At 44.9% G+C, this 27,960-nt stretch overlaps 1 protein-coding gene across 5 annotated transcripts; it reads right to left on the bottom strand.

Annotated features, from left to right (window-relative positions):
• Positions 1–1,058: 1,058 nt before the first annotated feature.
• Positions 1,059–27,960, bottom strand: C1QTNF2 (C1q and TNF related 2). Of its 5 annotated transcripts, XM_081284112.1 has the most exons (5): positions 27,702–27,779; positions 22,358–22,404; positions 17,693–17,776; positions 12,248–12,500; positions 1,064–1,844 (listed from the first exon to the last, which is right to left on the bottom strand). In XM_081284112.1, exons 4-5 carry the CDS (start codon positions 12,489–12,491, stop codon positions 1,231–1,233), a joined length of 858 nt encoding a protein of 285 aa, XP_081140238.1. In that variant the 5' UTR covers positions 12,492–12,500; positions 17,693–17,776; positions 22,358–22,404; positions 27,702–27,779; the 3' UTR covers positions 1,064–1,230. The 5 variants fall into 5 exon arrangements, with proteins under 5 accessions (XP_081140235.1, XP_081140238.1, XP_081140237.1 ...); XM_081284111.1 differs by lacking the exon at positions 22,358–22,404 and having other exon boundaries at positions 27,702–27,832; XM_081284113.1 differs by lacking the exon at positions 17,693–17,776 and having other exon boundaries at positions 27,702–27,792.

Below are 27,960 nucleotides of genomic sequence, written 5' to 3'. Positions count from 1 at the left end.
TCAGTCACTTCCTCCAATGCGCCAAGCTCTTCCCTGCGTCAAGGCTCTTGTATGTGCGGCTCATTTTGCCAGGGGGACCCTCCCCCCTGTCCTTTGCATTGCTCTGTGTCTTGCTTCAGGACTCAGCTTAAAAATGAATCTTGTGGAGGGGCTGGGGTCCTAGCTCAGTGGTAGACGATGCTTGACTGGCCTGTGTGAGGCCCTGGGTTCGATCCTCAGCACCACATAAAAAGAAAGTTATTATGTCCCTCTACAACTTCATTTTTTTTAAAAAATGAATCGTGCTGATACAGATGGTCCCTGATTTAATGATGGTTTGACTTGCAATTTTTTAACTTTAAGATGGTGAAAAGCATTTTGCATTCAATAGAAACCATACTTCAAATTTTGATCTTCTCCCTCACTGTGGATACAAGATACACACTCTCTTGTGATGCTGCTCAGAAGGTGAACAGCTGATGCTTTTTGTGCTGTGTTGCTAAGCTCTCATGCTGCATGGGGTGGGTGTGTTAAGTGCACTTTCATCTTAGAATATTTACAACCTATGAACCCAGGGCCTCACACATGCTAGGCAAGTGTTCTACCTCTGAGTGACATCCCCTGTGATTTGTTTGTTTGTTTGTAACTCTAATGCAAGACTAGGACTATCCTGTACTGACTGGGAGAGTTCTTAGCCTTCAGGAGAGGGGGATGGAAGCTGGAAATAGTTTGCTAGTTTGTTCTTAATCTATATAGTGGTTTTAAGGTGTACACTTCAGTAAAAACTCATTGAGCTGTCCACTTAAAATTTGTTGACTTGTCTATAAATAAACTGAAAAAGATGAACTATAAAAAAAAAATTCAGCCTACTCTGGGTCTCCTATTATTCCTACCACTTTTGGGACATGCCCATTTCCATCCTGGTATAATAATTATATCATTAGATTGTCTATTTGTAAATTGTATCTCCTTCTAGCACATAAGCCCCATGAGGACAGGAACCTTTGTCTTGTCCTCTGCTGTAACTTCCAGAGTGCAGCACAGAGCCCGTGGCAGGACAGACACTGGAACAATTAGTGATTAGACAGATGGATAAAAAAGCTTAGATTTAATGATTAAAAAAAAAAAAAAGCAGAGGAGATCAGCCTGAGGCTAGAAGCTCCTGAGATTCCCAGCACCCAGCCTACAGTTGAGGGGTCTTGCTCTGTAGGCAGAAATCCAGAAGCTCGGTCCCTGCAGGGAGGACCCTGTCTACACCTCGTTGGGGTCTTCCCTGTCGGCATAGATGAGAAAGCCCGTGAAGAGGCTGTCGGTCCAGTAGGGGTCATAGAACAGCCCGTTCTGCTCCGAGTAGAAAATCTGCAGCCAGACCTCGTCACCCTGCTTGAGAGCCAGGATGGTGGAGCCCGAGGCCACATCGTGGTTGCCGGTGTTGGCGTCGAAGGTCCGGATGCGGTACTGGCCGTTGTGCACCAGGCCGATGGCCAGGTGCTTGTTGGCCAGCGTGATGTCGTAGGTGAAGTAGTAGATCCCCGGCACACCGCAGACGAACTTACCGCTGGATGCGTTGTAGTGACTGCCCTCATTCATCAGAATCTTGTCAAATTTGATGGGCAGTCGCTCCCGCGGGTAACTCTTGGTCACTGCCACTGAGAAGGCCGACTTGGCACGGCCACTGCCGCAGCTGCAGGGGCCCGGGAGGCCCGGCTCGCCCTTCTTGCCCTTGGGCCCCTTCTTGCCTGGAGTTCCGTGCTTTCCAGGGGTACCGCTGACCCCCTTGGGGCCACGAGGGCCAGCCCGTCCAATGGCCCCGGCTTTGCCCTTTGGCCCTTGCTTGCCCCGGTTACCTGTCCGGCCAGGTGGACCTGGAAGACAGAACAGCTGGTGTTATGAGGAGGGGGGGTCCTCATAGGCCTAGGCACAGGCTGCAGATCTTGCTCCCTTCCCTTCTTGTAGCAGGAGCCCTGGAGGAGTGGAAAGAACAAGGCGGGATCACATAGAACTGGGGCAAGTCTCATGGCCTATGGTGGGGGCACTTTCCTTCCTGGTTTTATCTGGAAAATGGGAATGGTGATAACTTTCAGAATCACTGTGGACAAAAAAGAACACATGATAATTTACACCCTCTGCTCTTCCTGCTCTCTGAAGGACAGCCGGTTTTGTTTGCCAGATCAGTCCTTCTGTGGGCTGCTGTGGTAATCCCTGGCTCAGGAACAAGAGCCCCATATATCTGCCCCATACACCAAGTTTTATTGCAGCATTGCTTATAATAGCAAAACAAAACCAAAACCAACCAATCAAATGCCTTTCCAAAGGGAAATGATTAGAAAATTATGGTCCATCTGTAGAATTCTAATTCTACGTGTTAAAATAAAGGGAGGCAGATTTACATGTACTATAAGCTACACTTAAGAGGAAAGAGCAGATGGTGGAACCCTTTCCCTTCAAGATAAACCACAAAGCTAAACACTTCTGTCCCATCAAGGTGCCTAAGACAGTGGCTGGTAAACACACTAAGTACTGGTTGGCATTACCCTGCAGGACATGTCTCCAACAATGTCTCCTGTAGAGTACTTCTCAGTTCTTAATACTCATATTTCATGGAGCTGGGGCTGTAGCTCAGTGGTAAAGTGCTTGTCTAGCATGTGTGAGGCACTGGGTTTGAGCCACATAAAATAAATAAAGATACTGTGTGTTCACCTACATATAAATAAATATTTTAAAAATACTTGTATTTCATAAAATGTACATTTCTCTCAGTGCAACATTTCAGACCAATGATGACATAGAAAACAACAATTATATTTAGGATTCCCAATATAACACAACATTTTAAACATAATAAATATAGAAAAAGATTTATATATGAATACAATTGTACATTTGGCAAAATAACAGAATTGAAGCTAGGTGCTTTGAAGTGCAGGTCGAATGTTAACTAAGGGTCCTGCTTTTGAAGACTGTTGGTGCCCACAACCATCCTTACATCACTGGACACAGCACTATTCTTTATTACAGCCACAGGGTTTGGGTGACGAAGGAAAATATTGTTACGCACTTTACCTCCTGACAGGGTATTTACATATACGTATATAGGCATTTCACCTTTTAGAGAATTATCAAGAAATGTGTTTAAATTTTCATATTTTAAATATTTGGGAAATAGATTTCCAGATGGCATTTTCTCACTGAAAACTGAATTTTCTGGAACATATTCCTTATGTTAACTGCTTAGCAATACCTGGCATTATTATACACATAGGTAAATACCTAGAAAAATGCTGGAAGGATACACGGGTAGCTAACCAACAGGGATTCCCCGCAGAGGATGTGGGCAGGATGAGAAGGGTCCAGATGAAGGAGGACCCGCACCCTCTGTGTTGCTTGACTATATGACAACGGGAAGGTGTGTGTATTTTTATTTGTACAAGAAGAAAAAAGAAAAAGAAAAAGAATGGGGGTGGAGGTGTGGCTCCTTGGTGGAGCTACTGCCTCTGGGAGAAATGAGGAAGAGGAGGAAGAGAAAGAGGGTGAGGAGGAAGAATGGGGGAAAAAAAACCTGATGAAGGTCACAAAACTCCTCCCTGAAACAATGAAAACAAAGAGAAGGTGGGAGAAGGGGCTGAGAAAACAGGGGGAGCAGAGGTTTGTTTTAGCTTGGAGCTTTTCCCCAGGAGGCACCTAAATAGGGAAGCTTACCCGGGAGTTCCACCATGGGCTCTGAGATGCGCTTCCTTCTTTTTTTTTTTTTTTTTTTTTTATTGGTTGTTCACAACATTACAAAGCTCTTGACATATCATATTTCATACATTAGATTGATGTGGGTTATGAACCCCCAATTTTACCCCCAAATGCAGATTGCAGAATCACGTCGGTTACACATCCACAATTTTACATAATGCCCTATTAGTAATTGTTGTATTCTGCCACCTTTCCTATCCCCTACTATCCCCCCTCCCCTCCCCTCCCATCTTCTCTCTCTACCCCATCTACTGTAATTCATTTCTCTCCTTGTTTATTTTCCCATTCCCCTCACAACCTCTTATATGTAATTTTGTATAGCAATGAGGGTCTCCCTTCATTTCCATGCAATTTCCCTTTTCTCTCCCTTTCCCTCCCATCTCATGTCTCTGTTTAATGTTACTCTTTTCTTCCTACTCTTCCTCCCTGCTCTGTTCATAGTTGCTCTCATTATATCAAAGAAGACATTTGGTATTTGTTTTTTAGGGATTGGCTAGCTTCACTAAGCATAATCTGCTCTAGTGCCATCCATTTCCCTGCAAATTCTATGATTTTGTCATTTTTTATTGCTGCATAGTACTCCATTGTATATAGATGCCACATTTTTTTTATCCATTCATCTATTGAAGGGCATCTGGGTTGGTTCCACAGTCTAGCTATTGTGAATTGTGCTGCTATGAACATCGATGTGGCAGTATCCCTGTAGCATGCTCTTTTAAGGTCTTCAGGGAATAGTCCGAGAAGGGCAATAGCAGGGTCAAATGGTGGTTCCATTCCCATCTTTCCCAGGAATCTCCAAACTGCTTTCCACATTGGCCGCACCAATTTGCAGTCCCACCAGCAATGTACAAGTGTACCCTTTTCTCCACATCCTCGCCAGCACTTGTTGTTGTTTGACTTCATAGTGGCTGCCAATCTTACTGGAGTGAGATGGTATCTTAGGGTGGTTTTGATTTGCATTTCTCTGACTGCTAGAGATGGTGAGCATTTTTTCATGTACTTGTTGATTGATTGTATATCCTCCTCTGAGAAGTGTCTGTTCAGGTCCTTGGCCCATTTGTTGATTGGGTTATTTGTTATCTTATTGTCTAATTTTTTGAGTTCTTTGTATACTCTGGATATTAGGGCTCTATCTGAAGTGTGAGGAGTAAAAATTTGTTCCCAGGATGTAGGCTCCCTATTTACCTCTCTTATTGTTTCTCTTGCTGAAAAAAACTTTTCAGTTTAAGAAAGTCCCATTTGTTGATTCTTGTTATTAACTCTTGTGCTACGGGTGTCCTATTAAAGAATTTGGAGCCCGACCCCACAATATGTAGATCGGAGCCAACTTTTTCTTCTATCAGACGCAGAGTCTCTGATTTGATATCAAGCTCCATGATCCATTTTGAGTTAACTTTTGTGCATGGCGAGAGAAAGGGATTCAGTTTCATTTTGTTGCATATGGATTTCCAGTTTTCCCAACACCATTTGTTGAAGATGCTATCCTTCCTCCATTGCATGCTTTTAGCCCCTTTATCAAATATAAGATAGTTGTAACTTTGTGGATTAGTCTCTGTGTCCTCTATTCTATACCATTGGTCCACCCTCCTGTTTTGGTACCAGTACCATGCTGTTTTTGTCACTATTGCTCTGTAATATAGTTTGAAATCTGGTATCGCTATACCGCCTGATTCACACTTCCTGCTTAGAATTGCTTTTGCTATTCTGGGTCTTTTATTTTTCCATATGAATTTCATGATTGCTTTATCTATTTCTACAAGAAATGCCATTGGGATTTTGATTGGCATTGCATTAAACCTATAGAGAACTTTTGGTAATATCACCATTTTGATGATGTTAGTTCTGCCTATCCATGAACAGGGTGTATTTTTCCATTTTCTAAGATCTTCTTCTACTTCTCTCTTTAGGGTTCTGTAGTTTTCATTGTATAAATCTTTCACCTCTTTTGTTAGGTTGATTCTCAAGTATTTTATTTTTTTTGAGGATATTGTGAATGGAGTGTTTTTCCTCATTTCCGTTTCAGAAGTTTTGTCGCTGATATACAGAAATGCCTTTGATTTATGCGTGTTGATTTTATATCCTGCCACTTTGCTGAATTCATTTATTAGTTCTAGTAGTTTCTTTGTAGACCCTTTTGGGTCTTCTAGGTATAGAATCATGTCATCTGCAAATAGTGATAATTTAAGTTCTTCTTTTCCAATTTTTATGCCTTTAATTTCTTTCGTCTGTCTAATTGCTCTGGTCAGTGTTTCGAGAACTATATTGAATAGAAGTGGTGATACAGGGCATCCCTGTCTTGTTCCGGATTTTAGAGGGAATGCCTTCAACTTTTGTCCATTCAGAATGATGCTAGCCTGAGGCTTAGCATAGATAGCTTTTACAATGTCAAGGTAAGTTCCTGTTATCCCTAGTTTTTCTAATGTTTTGAACATAAAGGGATGCTGTACTTTGTCGAATGCTTTCTCTGCATCTATCGAGATGATCATATGGTTCTTATCTTTAAGTCTATTGATGTGGTGAATAACATTTATTGATTTCCGTATATTGAACCATCCTTGCATCCCTTGGATGAATCCTACTTGATCATGGTGCACAATTTTTTTGATGTGTTTTTGTATTCGATTCGCCAGAATTTTATTGAGGATTTTTGCATCTAGGTTCATTAGAGATATTGGTCTGTAGTTTTCTTTCTTTGAGGTGTCTTTGTCTGGTTTCGGAATCAGGGTGATGTTGGCCTCATAGAATGAATTTGGAAGAGCTCCCTCTTTTTCTATTTCCTGAAATAACTTGAAAAGTATTGGTATTAATTCTTCTTTAAAGGTTTTGTAAAACTCCGCTGTATACCCATCCGGTCCTGGGCTTTTCTTGGTTGGTAGTCTTTTGATGGCTTCTTCAATTTCATCCATTGATATTGGTCTGTTCAAATTGTGTGTATCCTCCTGACTCAGTCTGGGCAAATCATATGACTTAAGAAATTTATCGATGTCTTCACTATCTTCTATTTTATTGGAATATAGGTTTTCAAAATAATTTCTAATTGTCTTCTGTATTTCTGTAGCATCTGTTGTGATATTGCCTTTTTCATCCCGTATGTTAGTAATTTGAGTTCTCTCTCTTCTTCTCTTCGTTAGCATGGCTAAAGGTCTGTCGATCTTATTTATTTTTTCGAAGAACCAACTTTTAGTTTTGTTAATTTTTTCAATAGTTTCTTTTGTTTCAATTTCATTGATTTCCGCTCTGATTTTAATTATTTCTTGCCTTCTGCTACATTTGCTGTTGTTTTGCTCTTCCTTTTCTAGGGCTTTGAGATGAAGTGTGAGCTCATTTATTTGTTGGTTTTTTCTTTTTTTGAGGAATGACCACCAGGCAATGAATTTTCCTCTTAAAACTGCTTTCATTGTGTCCCATAGATTCCGATATGTTGTGTCTGTATTTTCATTTATCTCTAAGAATTTTTTGATTTCCTCCTTTATGTCTTCTGTAACCCATTGATCATTCAGTAACATATTGTTCATTTTCCATGTGATGTAGGATTTTTCCTTCCTTCTTTTATCATTGATTTTCAGTTTCATTCCATTATGATCAGATAAAATGCACGGTATTATCTCCACCCCTTTATATTTACTGAGGGTTGCCCTATGGCATAATATATGGTCTATTTTTGAGAAGGATCCATGTGCTGCTGAGAAAAAAGTATATCCATTTGATGATGGTTGATATATTCTATATATGTCAGTTAAGTCTAGGTTATTGATTGTGATATTGAGTTCTATAGTTTCTTTATTCAACTTTTGTTTGGAGGATCTGTCCAATGGTGAGAGAGGTGTGTTGAAGTCACCCATAATTATTGTGTTGTGGTCTATTTGATTCTTGAACTTGAGGAGAATTTGTTTTATGAATGTCGCAGCACCATTATTTGGTGCATAAATATTGATAATTGTTATGTCTTGTTGGTGAATGGTTCCTTTTAACAGTATATAATGACCTTCTTTATCCCTTTTGATTAACTTAGTCTTGAAGTCGATTTTATTCGATATGAGGATGGCCACCCCTGCTTGCTTACGAGGACCGTGTGCGTGGTATATTTTTTCCCATCCTTTCACCTTCAGCCTGTGTATGTCTTTTCCAATCAGATGTGTCTCTTGGAGGCAGCATATTGTTGGATTTGTTTTTTTAATCCATGATACCAGCCTATGTCGCTTTATTGGAGAGTTTAAGCCATTAACATTCAGAGTTACTATTGATATATGGTTTGTACTTCCATCCATGTTTGATTGTTTATCCTTTTTTAAAAAAATTTAGTTTGTTTCTCCATGATTATCTTTCCCCTCGCCCTCTGTCTTTACTGAGGCACTTCCTGATGGTTTTGGTTATTGTTTTTCATTTCTTCCTCGTGTAGTGTTTTGCTCAAAATGCTTTGCAATGCTGGTTTTCTGGCTGCAAATTCTTTTAACTTTTGTTTATCATGAAAGATTTTTATTTCGTTGTCATACCTGAAGCTTAATTTTGCTGGATACAGAATTCTTGGTTGGCATCCATTGTCTTTCAGTGTTTGAAATACATTGTTCCATGACCTTCTTGCTTTCAGTGTCTGTGATGAAAAATCCGTTGTTAACCTTATTGGTTTACCCCTGAATGTAATCTGTCTCCTTTCTCTTGTAGCTTTTAATATTTTCTCTTTGTTCTGTATATTGGATATCTTCATAACAATGTGTCTTGGCGTTGGTCTACTGTGATTTTGTGTGCTTGGTGTCCTGTATGCATCTTTAATTTGTATATCTGTTTCCTTTTTTATTTCTGGAAAGTTTTCTGTAATTATTTCATTCAGCAGGTTACTCATTCCCTTGGTTTGACTCTCTGTACCTTCTTCTATCCCAATGACTCGTAAGTTTGGTTTTTTTTATGTTATCCCATAACTCTTGGATGTTTTTCTCGTGATTTTTTACCAGCCTTTCTGAGTTGGCTAGACTCTTTTCAAGATGATATATTTTGTCTTCATTATCTGACGTTCTGGCTTCTACTTGCTCCACTCTGTTAGTGATACTCTCAACTGAGTTTTTAATTTGGTTTATCGTTTCCTTCATTTCTAGAATTATTGTTTGATTATTTTTTATAATCTCTATCTCCTGATAAAGATGCTTAACTTCTTCTTTTATCTGTTTATGTAATTCATTCTCAATGTGTTCTTTCGTTGCTTGAATTTGCTGTCTTGTATCCTCTTTAAGGTTCCATTCCATCTGTCTAAGGTGTTCCTTGAGTTCTTTATATGACCATTTTTCTGTTGACTCTAGGTCCTCCTGAATATTTAGGCTGTCCTGCATTGTTTGTACTCCTTTTCTTCCTTGCTTTTTGAAGCTGCTCATGTTACTTCTTGTTCTGTTTGACTGCTGAGTTACTGTTTACTCCTATAAATTTATTTGATGCTTGGGAGGAAAGGTATTATAAGGGAAGGGAAGAAGTCACTAAAGAGAATGAGAGTAAGCAGGTAGAATTCAAGGAAGGGGGGATAAGAAAAATGAAAAAAAAAGAAGAAAAAAATAGGAAATAAAAAAGAAAAAAATTTAAAAAAATAATAATAATAATTAAAAAAAATAAAATTAAAATTAGAAGAAAAAAAATTTAAAAAATTGTTAAAAAAATTTAAAAAATAACAAGAAAGAAAAATGAAAATGAAAGAAAAACCCAAATCAAAAAAAAAAAAAAAGAGAAAAGAAAAAAAGAAAAAAAAAACTAATAAATGCAGTCTTAGAGTTTGATTAACTTCTCTTCCAGTAGGTGGCGCTGTGCCCACCAGGTCAAGTTTCTCCTGTCAATATGCGGGAACCAATCACTGTGCAGCAGCTCCTCCCAGACTGGGCGAGTCTCCAATCCTGAGTGTCTAGGCCTCCTCATGTGTCTAGTCACTTCCCACTTTTCCTCTAGCCAGGCCCCTCTCACCGGTGCCGCTCATCACAATACTGGCTACACACCAGATCTGCTGCTCCCGGGAGCCCTGTTTTCATGAACGACTGGGCACACTCTTCCAGTTTGCCATTCCCTCAGACCCTAAGTTTGTAGAGCTTGGGGCTGAGAATCCTCAGCGAATTTTACTTGCCCTCCGGTAGCCACACCCCCGGTAGCTGGTGCAAGAGACCTCAGCAGTCAGCCCTGGTGGGAGCGGTAGTCCCGCGCCACCTCTGATTCCCTCGGGCTGGCTGTAGCACTCACGGGAGAGCTGGGAGGGGCCCTCACGGGAGAGCTGGGAGGGGCCCTTAAGGTTTCCCCGATGTGTGGAGAGGGAAGGCTAGGGAATGACACACCTGTAGCCGCAGGTTTCAATGAAGTTATCTCCTCCACAGCAGTCTGATGACGTCAGTTCTCTGCCATAGTGGTGTCTCTTGCAAATGGCGACAGTTCGTTTCCCTTTGCCGGGCGACCAATGCAACGGGTGGGTCCTTACTGTCTCTCCAAAGCCCCGTTTCAAACCTGTGGCCACTACTTATGAAGGCTCGGTAGGCATTTACCTCCGTAGGATGAGAAGGGCTGACCAGTTGTTTCAGCCGGATGGATTAATGCTGAGTCACAGCTGTTTGTCTGCGGGAAGCAGGCGAACGGGAGCTTGAATTCAGCCGATCAGGGCTCAGTGTGTGTTCTGAGAGGCCCAGACTGTTCGCCCCAGATCCACGTCAGCTCAGCATTGCCTAGTGATCCTGAGCAAACAGATTTAGGTTGTTTACGACTCCCTATGCCCGCACAGCTGAAGAGATCAGAGACTTGATCTCTCTGCGCCTGCCGCCATGTTGGAATCCTTCTGCGCTTCCTTCTTGACTACCTTTTCTGTGAGACTCAGGGAACGTTAACTTTACTTTGGAAGAACTTTCTGGAAACAGATTTGTGTGTGTGGTGGGAGGGTGATTGGATATTATCCTGAACTGGCCCAAGGCGACCCAGTTTTATCTGGATTACGTGTTGGGACTCTCTACGCCTGTCTTCCACTGTGGAGACCCAAAGCATGGGAGAAAAGATAGCCTCTCTGATCAAGGGGAAAGTGTCCACATCAGACACTCTCTCCTGCAGGATCCATAGGCAAATCTCTGGGAAAGCTTTAATTGGCCCTGCTTGGAGTACATGTCCAGACCTGAGGGGGTCACTCCTCAAGTCCAAGCCACTGTTAGTACTTCCAGAGTTTTTCTCCTGGGAAGGAAGTACTTTTGGAGGAGTCAGTTTGGTGTGGTAGAAAAGGCCTGGATCTGAAGGCTGCTCCCAGCTTATGGGAGCTCAGCAAGTTAATTAAGGGGTGACTAACATTGACCTAGTCTCCTACTTGGAGACTAGGGATTTGTGTGTTATTCTACTTCATCTTCACCCCAACCTGGTGAGGAAGGTGCTGCTGTTATCCCTGTTTTAGAGATGAGGAAACCGAGGTTTGGATAGAGGATAAAGCGTTTCCCAAAACCGGTATCTAGATTTGTTTCCAAAGTTCAAGTTCCTGCAGCGATGACATAGTGTTCTTCATCACTTTGGTTCTCAGTTTCCTAATGTGTAACATGGGATAATAAGAATATCTCCTTTATAGGATGGCTTTGACGGTCAGAGGACAAATCTATTCAAAACTCCTTTGTCCATGTTTAAATGCCATGCCAACAAAAGTTATATAGGGTTGAGTGTGAAGCTTGATGGTAGAGCACGTGGTTAGCACATGCAAGTCCCTGAGTTTAATTCCCAGCAACCCCCCCATAAGTTATTATAATTTCCCTACTGCTTACACTTGGGGATTCTGACACTAAAAAGTGCTGGGGTGAAGGTTCAGAGCTGTAAGGAAAGCCAAAGCTGGAAAGGTCTGTAGAAAGCATCCAATCTGTCCTCTGCCTGGCAGCCCTGCCTTTAGGAATCCACCCTTCACTATCTTATGGGGTCTTAGTGAGGCTGTCAATCACAGTGACCAGTGGCCCTCACCACCCATTCACAAACACCCAGGGCTGGCACATGACCTGACAAATGGTGGTACCTCACCTCTATGATCAAAGGGATTGATCCAGGACACACAGGTGGCCAGGGAGGATCAGTCACTCTGAGGTGCTGTATAGATAAAGCCATGAACATGTAGACTTGAGCCCACTAGTTGCCATTCCAGAACTTTAGCCTGTGGGACAATGAAACCAACCCACAGAGAGAAGCCGTGCCCTGACAAGAGTGTTGAAGCTCCTGGACCTAGCTGTTGCTGAAACTCAACTCTTGGTCTTCCTGTACAGTACAATCCATTGGGGCTATACTTTGGGTTTCTGTTTCTTGCAACCAATAGAGTTTTGCATAATATTTCAGGGAACTTGCTCAAACTCACTTAGTAATTTAAAGTGCAGCTGCTGAGGCAAGAACACAGGATTTGCTATCCTCTGTTCCTTTCAGGACACACTGCTCTGTTTATAAAGAGACAGTGATTTGGTTTACAGAGAAAGCGATTCACATCACAAACAGCTACCTTAGCTCCCTCTGTGTCAATGTTGTCAACCCTGGGTGGGACAGTAGGCGTAGGTATTGGGCTTCTTACCTTCCTCTCCGCTGTCCCCCCGGTCCCCGTCCTGGCCGTCCTGACCGTCTTTGCCAGGAAAACCCATTCTTCCCACCATTCCTGAAGGCCCTGGGGCTCCTGGGGGGCCAGGTGGGCCCTGGGGGCCAGGCAGGCTGCAGACGAGTTGAGGGGAGCCCTTCTGGAAGTCCCTGCGTGCGAAGGCAGCAAGTAGTGGGTCGGCTGCACAGGGGAGGGCACAGGCCAAGAGCACCCAGGGGATCATGGTGGTCACCTGTGGGAGGCAAGAGAGCCGTGCAGGTGAGTGTGGCCGCGGAGCTGACCTACTGATCAGTCAGAAAGCCATCAGAGGAGGAGGAGGCAGCGGGGCATACTCAGATGCATTTCTGTCCCTTGCTCCATCCTGAATCACATACAAATAGCTGGACAATGTCATCATATCTTTTTTTAAATTAATGCCTTATAGTTATAAATAAAATCAGGTTCATTCTGACATAATTATATTAGCATGGGTTTGTCGCTATGTCTTGAGGACACATTTGGATGGGCTGTCATGTACCAGAAGATGCTTTGGAGGGGTCCTGGGGGCAAGATGTTCATACTGACACTCACCCACCCAGCTGGTTGAAATGCAGAAAGAATTTATTGCCCAGGACTGATGGCTGTGAGGAGCTGTGGAAGAGGGGAATGATCTATGGTTTTATTCAAGTATGTGACCTGAATTGACAATTACAAGGGCGGAAATAATTTGAATTGTAGGTGATGATTTGTAACTAGGCTGCTTCCATGGGGATGTTGCAGGTGTGGAGAAGCAAAGACCCGATGACTGGGGAAGGTGAACCACCACCAGAGCCAGACTGGCAGGCCACGGTGACAGCTCCTTTCCCAAGTGCCTCCTGCACCCCAGACATATGCCAAGAGACTCTTTCTTCACAGTACAGCCTCCTTGTGGAACATACACAGGTGGAGAAATGGAGACTCAGAGTGGACAGATAGCTGTAGGTCATGCAGTTAGCAGGTGGCAGGGCTGGGGTTTGACCTAGTCCATCCAGATCCAGAACTTGTGCCTTTCTGGTCCATGCTAGAGTGTGTCCTTAAGGCTAGGGCAGCAATGGCACAGCCCACTGGAAATCAAGATGTTATGCATTCACAGATTCTCTACTCCTCATGCTCAGTGGGCCGATGCAGAAACTGAGGCCCAGAGTAGAAATAAAAGACTTGGCTGAGACCTTTCAACAAATTGTCCTGTTGTTTTGCAATCCGCAGCCTGTCTTCCTAGAAGGAAACAGTCGAGAGAGCAAGCATTTTGGGTATCCTGCCACGGGGATGAGCTGTTACTCCAAAGGTAACTTATTTTGTGACCTTAGGCTCACCCTTTTCTATCTCTGAGCCTCAGTTTACCCACCTGAACAGTAAGGGCACTAGACTAGAAAAAGCAATGGTTCCCAAACTTCCGTGTGCATCAGATTCACCTGGAGGGGCCTTTTCAAACACAGGTGGTTGGGTCCCACCTCCAGAGTTTCAGAATCAATAGTTCTGGAGTGGGGATGGATAATTGTCATTCCTAGCAAGTTTATAAGTGATGCTGCTGATAGGGATCCCTGGATACCACTGTGAGAACCACTAGACTGGATGGTCTTGATGCTGAGCCATTCAGTCTCCAGTCTTTCTTCTCTTCCTGGGTATGAAGCATTGCTGGCTTCACGGTTCCCACACGCCTTTGGCTACTTAATCAGAGTCCTTAGGGGGCTCATGCCACCATGGGGCTGGTCGTGGAGCAGGGACATTGCTCAACCTCCCTTTGCTTCTGACCCTGATTTGGCCTTGGTATTGAGAACTAAACAGGCTGACCTCACCTTTCCTCCTGCCCCCCTCCAGCACCTTTAACCCTGGAAACAGATGAAGAGACAGAATGCCAGGCTGGGTGCTGAAAGGGCCTGTAGAGGGTATCCAATGTGATCACTGTCTGCCTGGTGTCCCTTCCTGGGGGAGCCACTCTGCCTGACTTTATGGGGTCCCAGTGAGGCTGTCAATAATAATGACCAGCTGTCCTTACCACCCACTCATAGTTCCCAGGGAGAGCTGGGGAGACCTTTCCCATGCCCTGCCCTGCACTTGGAGGTCCACGTCACTTCCAGTCCTGATGCTCACCAGTGGCGTGACTTTGGGGAAGCCCCTTCCTTTCTGGACCTCAGAGGGTTTCTCTAAGTAAGCGCCATAGAGGAACCACTGACCAGGTAGAGGACTTAGCCAGTGCCAGGTACTGCTTTCAATATAATCACATATGGCAACGAAAGCATTTTCTTTCCAACTTCTTCAATCCTGAATAAGGGAAGGGGGTAGGGGGGGATGTCTCAAGTTGACAGAGTGTGTCTTAAAAGTCTCGATACCCCTTTTCTAATGTCCCTATCTATCAACTAGTGTGGTCCTTTGTAGCAGTACAGACCCATTCCTTCCTCCATTCCCAACCATTTATTCAAAAGGTCTTTATTTAGTGCCCATCAAGTGCGAGACACTATTTTTTGAGAATACAGCCATGAAGCCTGAAGTCAAGAGTCCCCCCTGGAGTTTACATTTTAGTGGGAAGAAAGACAGTAAATAAAAATAAGTAGAATATTTAGTATGTAAAGGGGCGGGGCGGGGGGGGAGGGAAGGGATTGAAACCTTGAATGGGGAGTTTGTGTTTTGTTTTGTTCTTTATTAGAGCAAATAACAATTCACCCAGCAAAGTTCTTGGTTCTGAGTGCTGCCCTATTTATGAATCACTCAGTAATGTGGGCAGGCAATATTTATAGACAGAACAAAGGAAGTGAGGAGCAGAAACAGCTTGGGCATGGGGAGATGAGCCATTGGCCTCATATGGCTATAGTCTGACCAGTTGGCAGCATGTGATTGGCTGAGACTCAGTTATTTGACACTTTTGTGTTGCAGTGCTTACATATTAAGTTAGGTGACAGTTTGCTACCTAGGGATTCAAAGTATGGAGTCAGCTTTAGGCCAAATTTAATTTAATACTGATATGTTTCATTTAAAAGGGAGGAGAAGTAAAACCAGAAAAATCTGAGAATTAGGAACTTCACACAGCAGAAATGTGGGACTTCACCATCATATTAAGAAAAAGGAAGAAAGTTGGGAATGTCAGACGGCATGTTATAGAAAACACTATTGAGGTTCCTCAGAAATGTAAAAATAGAACTATCATATGAGCCAGCATTCCTGATTCTGGGTGCATATCCAAAAGAACCAAAATCAGGGTCTTGGAGAGACACCCGCATTCTCTGTTCACTGCAGTGTATTCACGATAGCCAAGATGGGGAAACAATGCAAGTGTCCCTTATCCACTAACAGATGGTGAATGAGGAAAATCTGATAAATATATAGAGTGGAATATTATTCAGCCTGAAAATCTTGCCATTTTCAATAATATAGATGAGCCTAGAGGACATTTGCTAAGTGAAGTAAGCCGGTCACAGAAGGAAAAACACCGCACAGTCCTACATCAATGAAGTATTTATAAGTTAAGCCCATGGAAGCAGGGAAGGGACTCTGGGGGTCAGGGAGAGCCTCCCTGTGAAGGTGACTTGTGAGGGAAGACCTTGGTGTTTGTGGGAATCCTGCAGGGAGGGGATGTTCACCCCTGTGGAGGTGGCCGCCCACCAGGAGCTGCCCAGCCTGCCACAGAGCCTCCTTTTGTGTTGTGACCTGATGCTGAGCAGAAGGTACAGAAATGGATCTTAGATGGAAAGGTCACATCACAAGCAGTGTGTACCCATTCTTAAAGAATTTTGGGTAGGCCACCCCAGACAGGAGCATGGGGACCCCAGCTACCTTGGACAGGAGCATGGAGCCAGGGACAGGGCCCCTACGGGGGGCAAGGAAGGCCTTTGGCACTGTGTAAAGAATGAGACAGAGGGACACATTAGTTTTGGGTGTCTAGTTCTCTGGAAAGGTGGTAAAAGAAGGACTTAGTGGGTGAATGTGGGAGGGCATTGAAATCGAATGACCCATCTGGGCACGTAAGATGCTTCATGCCAAACTGAGGTATGTGTCTCGGGGCAGAATTCACAAAGGAACAATTTTTTTTTTTAAAAGAGAGAGAGTGAGAGAGGGAGAGAGAGGGAGAGAGAGAGGGAGAGAGAGAGAGAGAGAGAGAGAGAGAGAGAGAGAGAATTTTTTAATATTTATTTTTTAGTTCTCGGCGGACACAACATCTTTGTTGGTATGTGGTGCTGGGGATCGAACCCGGGCCGCACGCACGCCAGGCGAGCGCGCTACCGCTTGAGCCACATCCCCAGCCCCACAAAGGTACAATTTGAGAGCCCATTCCATGTCTCTTGACACACTTGTTGATGAAGAATTTTAAAATGTGACTCATGTGGGGTTGGGGTTGTAGCTCAGTGGTAGAGCGCTTGCCTAGCATGTGTGAGACAGTGGGTTCGAGTCTCAGCCCCATATGTAAATAAAATAAGGTACATTGACAACTAAAAAAATATTAAAAGAAAATGTGACCCATGTCCATTGTGAGTGAAGAGCAGGACAGGACCTGAGTCTGAGGAAGCCAGCCGGCTGGCTGCTTGGTGGGAGGATACTAGGCAGCACTCCTGCAGCCTGCTCTCTGGGGAGGGGACTGATCACCTTTGACCTTCCCCTGATAGAGGAAGGGGACAAGACATTCTGCAGTAGGAGCTGGCCTGGCCCAGTGGCTGGAGTGAGGAAGGAAGCAGGTGGGAGAGATCTTCAAGGCGGATGAGAATCCTGCAAACAGCTGAATGGGCAGGAAACAGACAGCTAGATGAGAGAGCCGGGAAGGAGAGAGGGGAACCATCTGTCACAGTTCAGGGTCTCCTCTCTCTTCTGACCTCCACGCCCAGCCACACAGGCCCCACGACAGGGAGGTGGGTTCGCTCTCTCCAGTGCAGGTCTGCTTTGCACTGACCTCTTTGGACAAAAAGGAAACGCCTCTCAGTGACAGCCGCTGGACAGGCCCCAGTGCCTGGGTGGAGGAGGGGGTTCTGGAACAGGGGGAGTTTTCTCAGAGCTGGAGCTGGAGGTTCCTGCAGCCCTGGAGTCCCAGCATTGGAGCCAGGAACTGTTTTGGAAATAAAGGCGGGAGACTAGATTTGGTTCCAAACCTGGAGGGAGGGAGAGGAGAGTCTCTGCCGCCAGGGCACCTCCAAGAAAAACAAAACTCCAAATAGCTCTACTCCCAGCCTGTGCCCCACCCTGCCCCCACACTCTACACCCTGGCAGAGAGAAAGCCCAGGGGCAGGACTTTTAGGGAGGAGCCAGAACCCGAGGAATCCAGACAGGTTAACTCTTCCAGGGCCTTTTACATAGATGGAGAATCATGAACTTGGAGAGAATCCCTACGGACTATCATATCCCATCCTTTGTTACTGGTGGGGAAACTGAGGCAGAGACAGACTGACTTCATGATACACCTATGATACTCCAAGTATTGCTTACCTGCACTCTTTCATTCAAAGTGTACAACAGACTCCATGAAGGCCGTAGACTTAATGCCCCGGTTTTCAAGTGGAGAAACAGGCTCTGAGAAATGAAATGACTTCCTAAAGGTCACATAATCGGGGAGCAGTGGGCACACCTGACCCTGGAGCTGAGTGGCTCTGAAGACTGTTCACCCCACTCCACCTGCTCCCTTCCCTCACTACTTTTTCCCCCAGTTTTACAGAAGAGGAAACTGAGACTCGGAGAGACTAATCTGCTCATGTTTACACAACTTGTTGGCGGCAGAAGTTATATTTGAACTTGGATTTGGCTGCCTCTAGGACCCAAATGCTTTCCATTATGTCAGCATTTCTTAGATTTTTTTCCTCCCAAATATCCCAAATTATAGAAAAGACCTTGGAGCAAGCGCCAAAGCCACACATGGCAGTAGAGACATTTCTTTGATATGTTGTGTTTTATTTTATAATTTTCCACGCACGCACACTGCATGACTTTGAAGATGTAAAAGCAATGCTGTTTTGTTCTCGGAATACTTTAGTAAATCGATGCTTGAGGAAAACCTCCTGTCCTTTGAGACGCCCTCCTTCTAAGGACAGGAGCCTCCTGGTCATTTGGATCACTGAGCAGAGCCCACCAGCAGCCCCCTTGGTCCATCCATCCCTTGCTTGGACCCTGCAGCAACTGCTAGCTGCAAACTGCAGACACAGGGACCCTGTCAAGGCCCTAAATGACCTGGTCCCTGCTCTGCTTAGCCTCGGCTGCTCCCTCTCCAGCTCTGCTCCCTGCCAGCTGCCCCAGGCTCCTTCAGGTCAAGCTCCATTCCCTCATGGTCTCCTCTGGGGTAACCTGGCTGCTCCACCCTCTGACTTGCTGGCTATTTATTCTTTCTGATTCAGCTTAAATGTCCCTCCCTCCAGGCTCTCCTGATGCCACTCTTAGGTCACTTTCCTTTGGATCCCAGCTCTTCTTTTCTTTCCTGGCCCTTACAACAACTTGCTGGTATTTACTTTTATTTGGTTACTTCTCCTGTGTGTCTTATGGTAAAAATGTACCCCCCCCCACAGAATGGGACCCCCAGCTGGGTACCTGGCTTCAAACTTCTTTGTACACAATGAATTTCTAAGAAATATTTGCTTAACCGAAAAATGTTTGAGATTCAGACTCTGCCATCAAGAAAGTCCAGAGCAAAGAGAAATCGAGGCAGTGGCCTAAATCCCATAGGCCTTCAAATACCTTCAAATTCAAAGAGCTTCTCTTTCTTCCCTCGGTTTTTCCAACCAGCCTAGATCTGATCCCTCCTTCTTTGGACCTCCTAGCTGGGTCTGGGTCTTTCTCTGTCCCTGGGGCTGGGCTTACATAAGACCCCACAGATAGCAAACACTCCATAAATAGTTGCTCAGTTGATGAAAAGCAAGCATTAGTCCTTCCGTATCCTTTTAATGGTTTATGTATTTAATTACTTTTTTTTTTTTTTGTGATGCTGGGAATCAAACCCAGGGCCTTGCACGTGTCAGGCAATCATTCTTCCAATGAGCTACGTCCCCAGCCCAGCCCTTCCTTATCTTAAAAAAAAATAAAAATAAAAATAAACCTATCTAAATTGTGCTTTCTGGGTGTGGAAAGGTGTGAGATGGACAGGGGAGCCTCAGCTGTAGTCTTCCTATTGAAGGAGGGAAAAGATTTGTTGTTGAAATCCCAGACATGGAATCAGGAGGTGCTAAAATGTCTGGTTTTAATTTGCCCAGTCCCTGGCTTCTCAACTCTTGGTAGAGTAGCTGATGATTCCTAAGTACACATGTTTTGGAGGAGCCAGGGTGTTGTAGCCTGAAGTCCCCTGTGGGACATAGCCTTCTCCCTCCCCAGTCCCACACTCACAGGACACAGCCCCCTGGCTCATTCCTTGGGGCCCTTCGCCCAGACAGTAATGAGAGAAGGGGCAGAAGTGGAGACACTGGGCTCTCACTGATTCTTCTGGAATGTGGTCTGTCAGTACAAACTCCAGGAGCCCCTGTCTGGGCCTCGAGTGAGGCTGCTAGGCCTGGATGCCGAATAGTCTCCCCTTGGAGATTATAAATCCTGCTCAATTGTTGTTTACGTTTACAGCAGCTTTTAACTCGGTGGTTAAGAGCTGTGGGAAACACAACCACTTGGTTTCCTCAGCTTGGAAGTAATGGTGCACTTAAGACCCCCTGGACTTGGAGTGAGGAAGGAGGTGATGCACTCAAAGCTTCTAGCCTGTGTCAGACACCGAATGCTCAGCAGTTCAACAACACTCTGCCTAAAATGTTCCCAATCCTAACCTCCTCCGCAGGAGGCCTTGGAGCTGCCTGGTTGGCCCTTCAAGTTCTCAGAGAGGTCTGACCGGTGGCATGGTCTAAAGTGTCCTGCGCACCTGGCCCTGCTCTCAGACCACGCTGTTCTTCTGTTCAGAGCACTTGGCCCAATTTGTGATGATGTATTTGCTTGTTCCTTAACTGTCTGTCTCTTCCCAGGGAAGTGGGAGCCCTATCCCTTGCATTCTCGTACCCCCAGAGCCTAGCACAATGCCACATACAGGGCATGCTCAGCCAGTTCCTCAACATCCTCAATTCAATGGTGGCTCTTATAATTAATGAAATATCCACAGGATCACAGGATCTGGATGCCAAAGCTACATGTGGCTACCGGTGAGATGACTGGTCTTGGATTCAGAGGACCCTGACTGCCAGGCCTAGTTTGGTAACTGAGAGGTCACAAGACTGTGAAAAAAGACATTTCATCTTATCTGGACCTCCATGGGGATAATAACACTTCCCTGTTTGCCTGCCTTCAGGACTATTCTGATAAGAAATGTGAAAACAAATCCTCATACAAAATTTGAGCCTGATTTAAGACTGGAATTGCTACCAACTGCAGCAGAACTAAGGAATCGCAGTCCTGACCTCCCCTGGAGGGTATCATGGGGCTGCTTCATCCTGGGTGGAGGGGACACCTGAATCTGACCCAGCAGGATAACTCTGTCTGGAAGGATGAGGTGGGTGGCTGGAATAGGATGAAGCTTGCTTGCAGATGAAACTTGCTGAAAATCCACTTTGATGGGAGTGAGAATTCTACAATGGAAAACACCCCTGCCCTCCCTGAATTCCAGGAAGCAAATTGGAAGCAGCCCTCTCCAGTTTCTCTGGAAAGCTAAGAAGATCAAGTACCAGAAGAGAGGGGTTGGCTGTAGCTTCACATACAGTGCCCTCAAAATGTCCCCTTTCCTGGAATCTCAAGACTAGGGAAACACCCTGTTAACCGGGAGTATAAATACAGAGGATTAAAAATCATGGGACTCACTTCACTGGAGGCCCCAGAATAATTCATTTGATCTTCTCTCTCTCTCTCTCCCCACTATTTCTGGCTCAGCCAAGAAAAAGAGGTCCAAGGACAAATTATGACCTAACGAGAGGTCTCATAAGCCGGGATCTTGCAGATTTGTCTCAGAAAGCATTCCTGAGAGCACACAGGAAGTCAATCTTGGGATGGAAAGTGACCGCATCTTTGATACATACACCCCAAGTCCTTCCAAATCGACAAACGTGGTGCATAACGTGGCACAGTGGAGTCCACCCTCTGGGACCCATTTCAGGTCTGGGCCTCAGCTGCCTCCCTTGAACAACAGGGTAAGAGCCAGGCTCTGGGTGGCTGGAGCCAGAGCCGCTGGGCCTGGGACCTGCCCACAGCTGCTGAGAGCCACGTGGAGAGGAGTGTGATAGCGAGGGAGAAGAATGGTATGCAGGGTGTGAGGGGAAGGGATGAGGCCTGGGGGTGCTGGACACCTACACCCAGATCTCCTGAGGCCTAGCTCCCACTGGGTGGCACAAGGAGGTGGGGAATGTGTTCGAGCAACAATGACAGGAAAATGAAGCAAGCCACATGTGTCATTTTAAATGGTCTTACTGCCACATTACAAATGTAAAAAGCAGGTGAAATTAATTTCAACGTTATTTCCTCAGTATATTCCAAACTTCATCATTTTAATGTGTAATCATTATAAAAATTACTAATGCCTCCTTTACATCTTTTAATCAGACCATCTGGGAAGCCCAGCGCTACTTTTTACACTTGCACATCTCTCAGTTCAAATGGGCCACATGCCCAGTGCTCCCAGCCACACTGTGGCGACTGGATTAGCTCTAGAGGAGCTGTTGGAGATCCAGTTCCACAAACTAGCTTTAAGACCTTCCCATGGTTTTAATGTGTCCCCACAAAGTTCATGTGTTGAAAACTTAAGCCTCAAATTCACATGTTAGTAGTATTTGGAGGTGAGGCCCTTGGGATGTAATTAGGATTAGAGGAGGTCATGAGGATGGGGCCCCATGTTGGCATTAGTGACTTTTTAAGAAGATGAGTGACCCAAACTAGCATGCTTGTTCTGTCTTGTCATGTGATGTCCTCCCTATATGATAATGCAACAAGAAGGCTCTTAGCAGAGGCTGGTATATGTTCTTGGACTTCCCAGGCCCCTCCCCCCATCCACAATTTGGAGCTAAATAAACCTCTATTCTTTATAAATTTCCTAGCCTCAGATGTTTTGTTACAGTAACAAAATGGAAGAAGACCTTTAAAATGTTACATATCCTCTTTCCCTCATTCTCCTACTCTCTAAAATAGGGGGATAGGGATAATAATTGTACCTACCTTTGAAGGTTGTTATGAGGATTTCACATTCCTATAATAAGGTCTGGCTTTGTGGTCAGAGGAATAAAATCATTAGTTACTATTATTTTACCACTATCAAACAAGACAGTGGATCAACATCAAAAGTAAAAACATGATACAAAATTTTAAAACCTTGTCTAAAATCATAATTGTCAACAACTGTAGTTGCATTAATAGAAAACAATCCTGATCTCCCACCATGAGTTCTGTGGCACTTTGGGTGGGGGCTTCTGTATATTCCAATAAATTCCTATTTTCACTTGAGTTCATTTGAGTTGTGCTTCTGCTAGTTGCTACTGAAAGAGAGCCCTAGGGGGGCTTGACCTTCACTCCTGCCCTGCTGCTGCTGTTCTGAGCGAGGATGGGGGTGTCAGGTTGGCCCTGTACCTCTGAGCCATCTGGCGTTTTCATGCTCCATGATACAAAGATAAGCGAATCAATGGAGCAGGGCTTATCTCATCAAGAGACTGGGCCAAGCCAATGTCGCATGCCCCAATGTCGCATGCCGGATGCCGGATGCTGTGTGTTTGGCCCTGGCCATTGCTTGTCGTTATTGCTCTTGGTGCAGACCCTGGAGATCTGAAAGAGAAACAGTGGGTGCTGCTCCATTAGGGCACATTGTGAGCCTATGATGCTGTGGTTACTTAGCATCCAGCCTGGTCTGCTTGTGCACTCAGCGACCAGGACAGAAAATATGCCTTGTACCTCCTCTTTCTTTGTAACAGGTTCTGCTAAAGCATCTAGGACCAAGCAGGAGGCAGAGCAAGAAAATGTGGGGGCTAGATGAACCCTCAGAATGGTACCAAAAGGACCACAGTGGAAGACCCAGGAACTGAGGGTGAAGAACAAATTCTGAACTTTGAGGGGTGGGGAAGGAAAGGCTATCTCCTCGATATCTCTGGGCTGTTGTGAGGGCTTGCCGGCTCACTTGGGGTCAGGCCCCCATGGCAGTCAGGATAACCTGAAGGATCTGATGCAGGGCTAGCCTCAGAGATCACAGAGCTAGGCTGGTGGTGAAGAGTCATTTTCTAGAATGTTTGACCATAGGCAAGTTATTTGACCTCTCTGAGACTCACTTTCCTTATCTGTAAAATGGGAACAATGATATCATCTTATTTGAAATTATGTAAAAATATTTACTGTTTCACTTTATGTGTGAAATCTGACATAACTCTGCGGTTATTCTGGGCTATACTGAGTTTTATTGGTTATACAATCCATATAATGTGGACTGTAAATTACAAGTTGTGTTTATTCTCTAGCTACATGATTGAACTATTGCTGAGGCTGGCTTTGAACTCATAATCCTCCTGCCTCAGCCTCCTGAGATGCTGGGATTACAGGCATGTGCCACCTGGTGATGATAGCATTATTCAGCAAGTGCTTAAGTAGACATTCCTGCCACCCTTCTGCAGGTGAGTTTTGAATCACTCCAGTTTGGAATTGTTTGAAGTCTTCAGGACTATCTCCTCTAAGTGATTTGATTGCTTGCCCCTTGTAGAGTAATTATGAACATTAAACAAGACCATGCAGTAACCAGCCCACAGCAAGCACTCAGTGATAGTGTGCTTCTGAAAAAAAAATAATCATTTTTGAGAACAAAGAGATAGATGTTCTGTCAGAGAAGGATGCTACACCCCTGTGGACGAACAAGCAGACCTGGGTTTGCTGTCTCCTCACCTGTAATGTGGTAGTAACTGAGTTGTGTTGAGTTGAGCAGTTGTGAGCTTTTGTGTAAACAGCAGGCAAGATGCTATTTTTCTAGCATAGCATGAATGCAGAGATGCAGGATTCTACAGGTGTGACCTACTTTAAACAAGGTTGTAAAAATTCAGATTTAGCCAGTCACTGTGGTGCATGCCTGTAATCCCAGCAACCTGGAAACCCAAGGCAGGAGGATTGCAGATTTGAAGCCAGCCTCAGCCATTTAGCAAGATCCTGTCTTGAAATTTAAAAAATAATAATAATAAAAAATAAAAAGGGCTGGAGATGTAGGTAAGGGATGAAGCACTCCTGGGTTCAATCCCCAGTACCAAAAAAAAAAAAAAAAAAAAAGAATGTAGCCATTCAATCATCAATTTTTTGTTAATATTGCAATGTGTAAGAACTGGCTGAGTGGGGTTAAAAATCTGGGCTGGGAATGTAGCTCAGGGTAGAGCCTAGTGTGTGCCAGGGCAGAGCCTGGGTTGCATTTCCAGCACTGAAAAACAAAACAAAACAAACCCAAAGGTGACAGAACATGATCCTGCCACTGAGGAAATTACACGTAGGCAGAGGCGATCATCTGGCCACAGACCACACTGTGTGTTTGTTTTAATTTGAAATTGTTGCAGTTTAAAACTTGAAAGGTTTTTTTTATTATTAAAATAAAAATTTCCAGCTTTTCCTGGGATCCTGGAGCAGCTGGCAGCACTGAGCCTGTACTCTGGCAGGTCACCACGTGGCTGTCCCTTGAGACAAGATGTGGAGGGCTGAACTGTGATGCCTCAAAATTCACATGTTGACGTCCTCACGAGCAGAATCTCAGAACAGGACTGTATTTGGAGACGGGACCTTTAAAAGGTCAACTAAGGTCAATGAATTACATAGGTGGGTCCTGATTCCATATGACTTGTGTCCTTATGATAAGATATTAGGGGCCTGGGGTTGTGACTCAGTGGTAGAGTGCCTCCCTAGCATGTGTGAGGCATGGGTTCGATTCTCAGCACCACATATAAATAAAGGTCCATTGACAACTAAAAAAAATATTTTAAAAAATATTCAGGTGTGGATACACACAGAGGGACAATCAATATGAAAACATAGTAGAGAAACTATGGCCACCTGCAAGCCAAGGAGAGAGGCCTCAGATCTGTTTAACACCTTGATCATGGACTTCCAGCTTCCAGACATAAGAGAAATGTCTATTGTTTCAGCCCACCCCACACTGGCCACTGCCTCAGTCTGTGGTTTCCCGGTATAGCAGCCCAAGCTGATGAAGATACTGGGCTTGGTGTGGGTCCAAGGACTCATCTCCAGCAACTATGCATCTGTAATGCAGAGATTCTGGGCAGCTGCCACCTGACTTTCCTTTTTATTATTATAGTTTATTTAAACAAACTGTATAGTAACCCCTGATCTAGAGGAAAAGAGTGGTGATTCTCTAGATATGTGTGTCCTTAGTTTGAAGCTTTGATGTTCATAGCTCCTTTAATTCTCCCCATAGTTTTAAGGGGCTGATGTTGTCATCCCCACTTAGCAGAGGAGAAAATAGCTCAGAAGAACTAAAAACCATTTTTCCCAAGTCAAACATACCCAGAACCCAGCCAGGCCCACTGTGTCAGGGCCCAGAGCTCATGTCCCGCCCCACTGGCTCCTCTGCTAACAGGAGAGTTACTGACAGGGGGTGTGATGTGTGTGTGCATGTGAACATGTGTTAGAGAAGTAAACTATTTATAGAAGCAAACAAATCCAGGGAAGATTATTAGCTTGAAATAATACTCAGCACAGAATTTCTTTAAGAAGTAAACCTAGAGTAGGGCTTACTTAACAGATATCAGATTTATGCAGGAGTTTATTTCACAGAAGCAAAGTGTAGCTGGCAGCCCTCTGACCTGGAGGAAGGAGTGCAGAAGTCGCCACAGTGAACACTGGCAATGGGAAGCATCGGTGGGAGACTGTGGGAAAGTATGTCCCATGGGTGGCGTCAAGATGAAAGAAGGGAGGGAAGAATGGAGGGATTGGCAGAGAGAAAAGGGGCTTCCTGAAGAACTAGCTGGATGCTCTATGGAGACAGAGTAGCTTCAGATAGCTCCAGACTTGTGAAAAGGGACTCTCCATCCACCCACACAACCGCACACTGTGAAACCTCTGTTAGAACAAAGTGAGAAGAGCAAGCTGCAGCACTGGATGTAAAGGATGCTTCGTACATATTTAGGGGATTTCTGAAAACATGCTGAACTTTGTTAAAGGCGTTACTGCTCAGAATTGGGAAGGACTATGAGGGCTTTTACTTTTCACTTTCCACCTTTATGAACTGTCTGAATTTCGCATGAGGAGCATCATCATTTTATAATTTTTAAAACATGAGGTAGGCCTAAGGATTAAGGATTGGGAGACAGGTAGGGGTGATGTCCCTGCTAGGAGAGGGGGAGAAGGCAGACCTTTGGCTGTGGAGCAGTGAGGTGTTAGGAGGAGGGCAGTGGTGAGGTTCTGAAAGGGGCGGAGTGTCTGAGGAGTGGGTAGTCAAAAGCAGAGTAATGGATATGATCACCAGGTAACAGAATAATCCAGGCAGAAAGTCGGGCAGAAATAGGGATGTGAGAGATTTTTTAAAACAGTGCTAACTGGGCATCAGCCTTGACTTGATCTATATAGGATATTATCATTACTATTGCTGCTGGTTTGGTTTGGCTGAAACACAGAGTCTCTGGGAGATGGCCAGTCTAAGGAAGGAAACTTTGAAGGGTTCCAAGAACAGCTGTATGGCCAAAGAGCCCAGGAGGCGCTGGGTATAGTCAGTGACAGCACTTACCTAGCCTGCCTGAGGCCTGGGGAAACTCCCTTTCCCCTACAGGATCAGAAGAGGATCACTGAGTTTGGAAGAAGGGCTTAGGTGATAGAGAAGAGACTGGGCTGGAAGTCCACTAGAGGCCATTGCCATGATTCAAGCTGAGAGATAAGGTCCTGAATTGGGACAGTGGCAATGGGGATGGAGGATTAGGAAGAAAATAGATTAAGACAAGCTTGGAGACAAGTAGTTTGGGGATGGAGGGAAAGAAGGGGAGAGTTGTAAAGAGCTGGGTACAAACCTCTGGCTGCTCTTTATTACCTTTTGAAGTTGGTTTGTCCATCTGTATAAAGTATTTAATCAAAAAAGTGTTATATAGCATAAATGAGATGATGCACTCAATAAACGTTAATTGGTCATAGTTGTTAGCTCAGGAATTGGACTCAGACTTAAAGGAGTTCAAATCATTAATGTCTCTGCACCCAACTCTTTCGTAGATGGGGATAACTTGTTACCATGGAAATGAAAGCGCCCCAGTAAAGGGCTGGTAGGGCTTGGCACAAAGTAGCACTTAGTAAATGGCAAAGCTATTACTTATTATCATAACAGCTAAACCAACCCGCACAGAGGTTGGCACAAACTAAGTACTTAAGAAATGTTTTAATTCATAAGTTCAAGGTTGAGATTCAGAAACCAGCAGCTGCCCAGCTCAAAAAGAGGGTGCCCTCGCCGCCCTCTCGCCCTCGCAGGACCGCAACGCACGCGTCCTCTCGTCCCCACGCGCCCGCCGGTAGGCACTTTCCGCTCCTACCCCGCGCGGTGCAGGACACTCACCCTCTCTGCCCCCGGCCACGTCCAGGGGCGTCCGACGGAGGAAGCTCTCGGCGGCGCTGGGCGTCCCGCCTCCCGCGGCGGCAGCAGCGCTCACACGGGCCGAGCATAGTTTTCCCATCCGGTCATGGGCGGGAGCGCCTTCCTCCCGGTCACGTGGGCTGGCGCGCAGTCGGGCGCTCTCTTTTTCCACAAGGGTTTGGGTAAAACTTCCAGAGTTGGTGACACCTTGGGTGCGTCGCTGCATCTCTCTGTACGTAGA

Source organism: Spermophilus citellus (assembly GCF_964194105.1).
Source record: "Spermophilus citellus genome assembly, chromosome: 1".
Lineage (NCBI taxonomy): Eukaryota > Metazoa > Chordata > Mammalia > Rodentia > Sciuridae > Spermophilus > Spermophilus citellus.
This window is presented reverse-complemented; position numbering and strand designations above follow the sequence as displayed.

Bases quoted from the DNA above. Each gene is read 5' to 3' on its own strand.
- C1QTNF2 (XM_081284109.1), bottom strand. From the start codon at position 27,945: ATGCAGCGACGCACCCAAGGTGTCACCAACTCTGGAAGTTTTACCCAA. The intron at 1,845-27,701 runs GTGAGTGTCCTG...TCTGTCTTCCAG, and splicing joins CGTGGCCGGGGGCAGAGAGG to GTCCACCTGGCCGGACAGGT.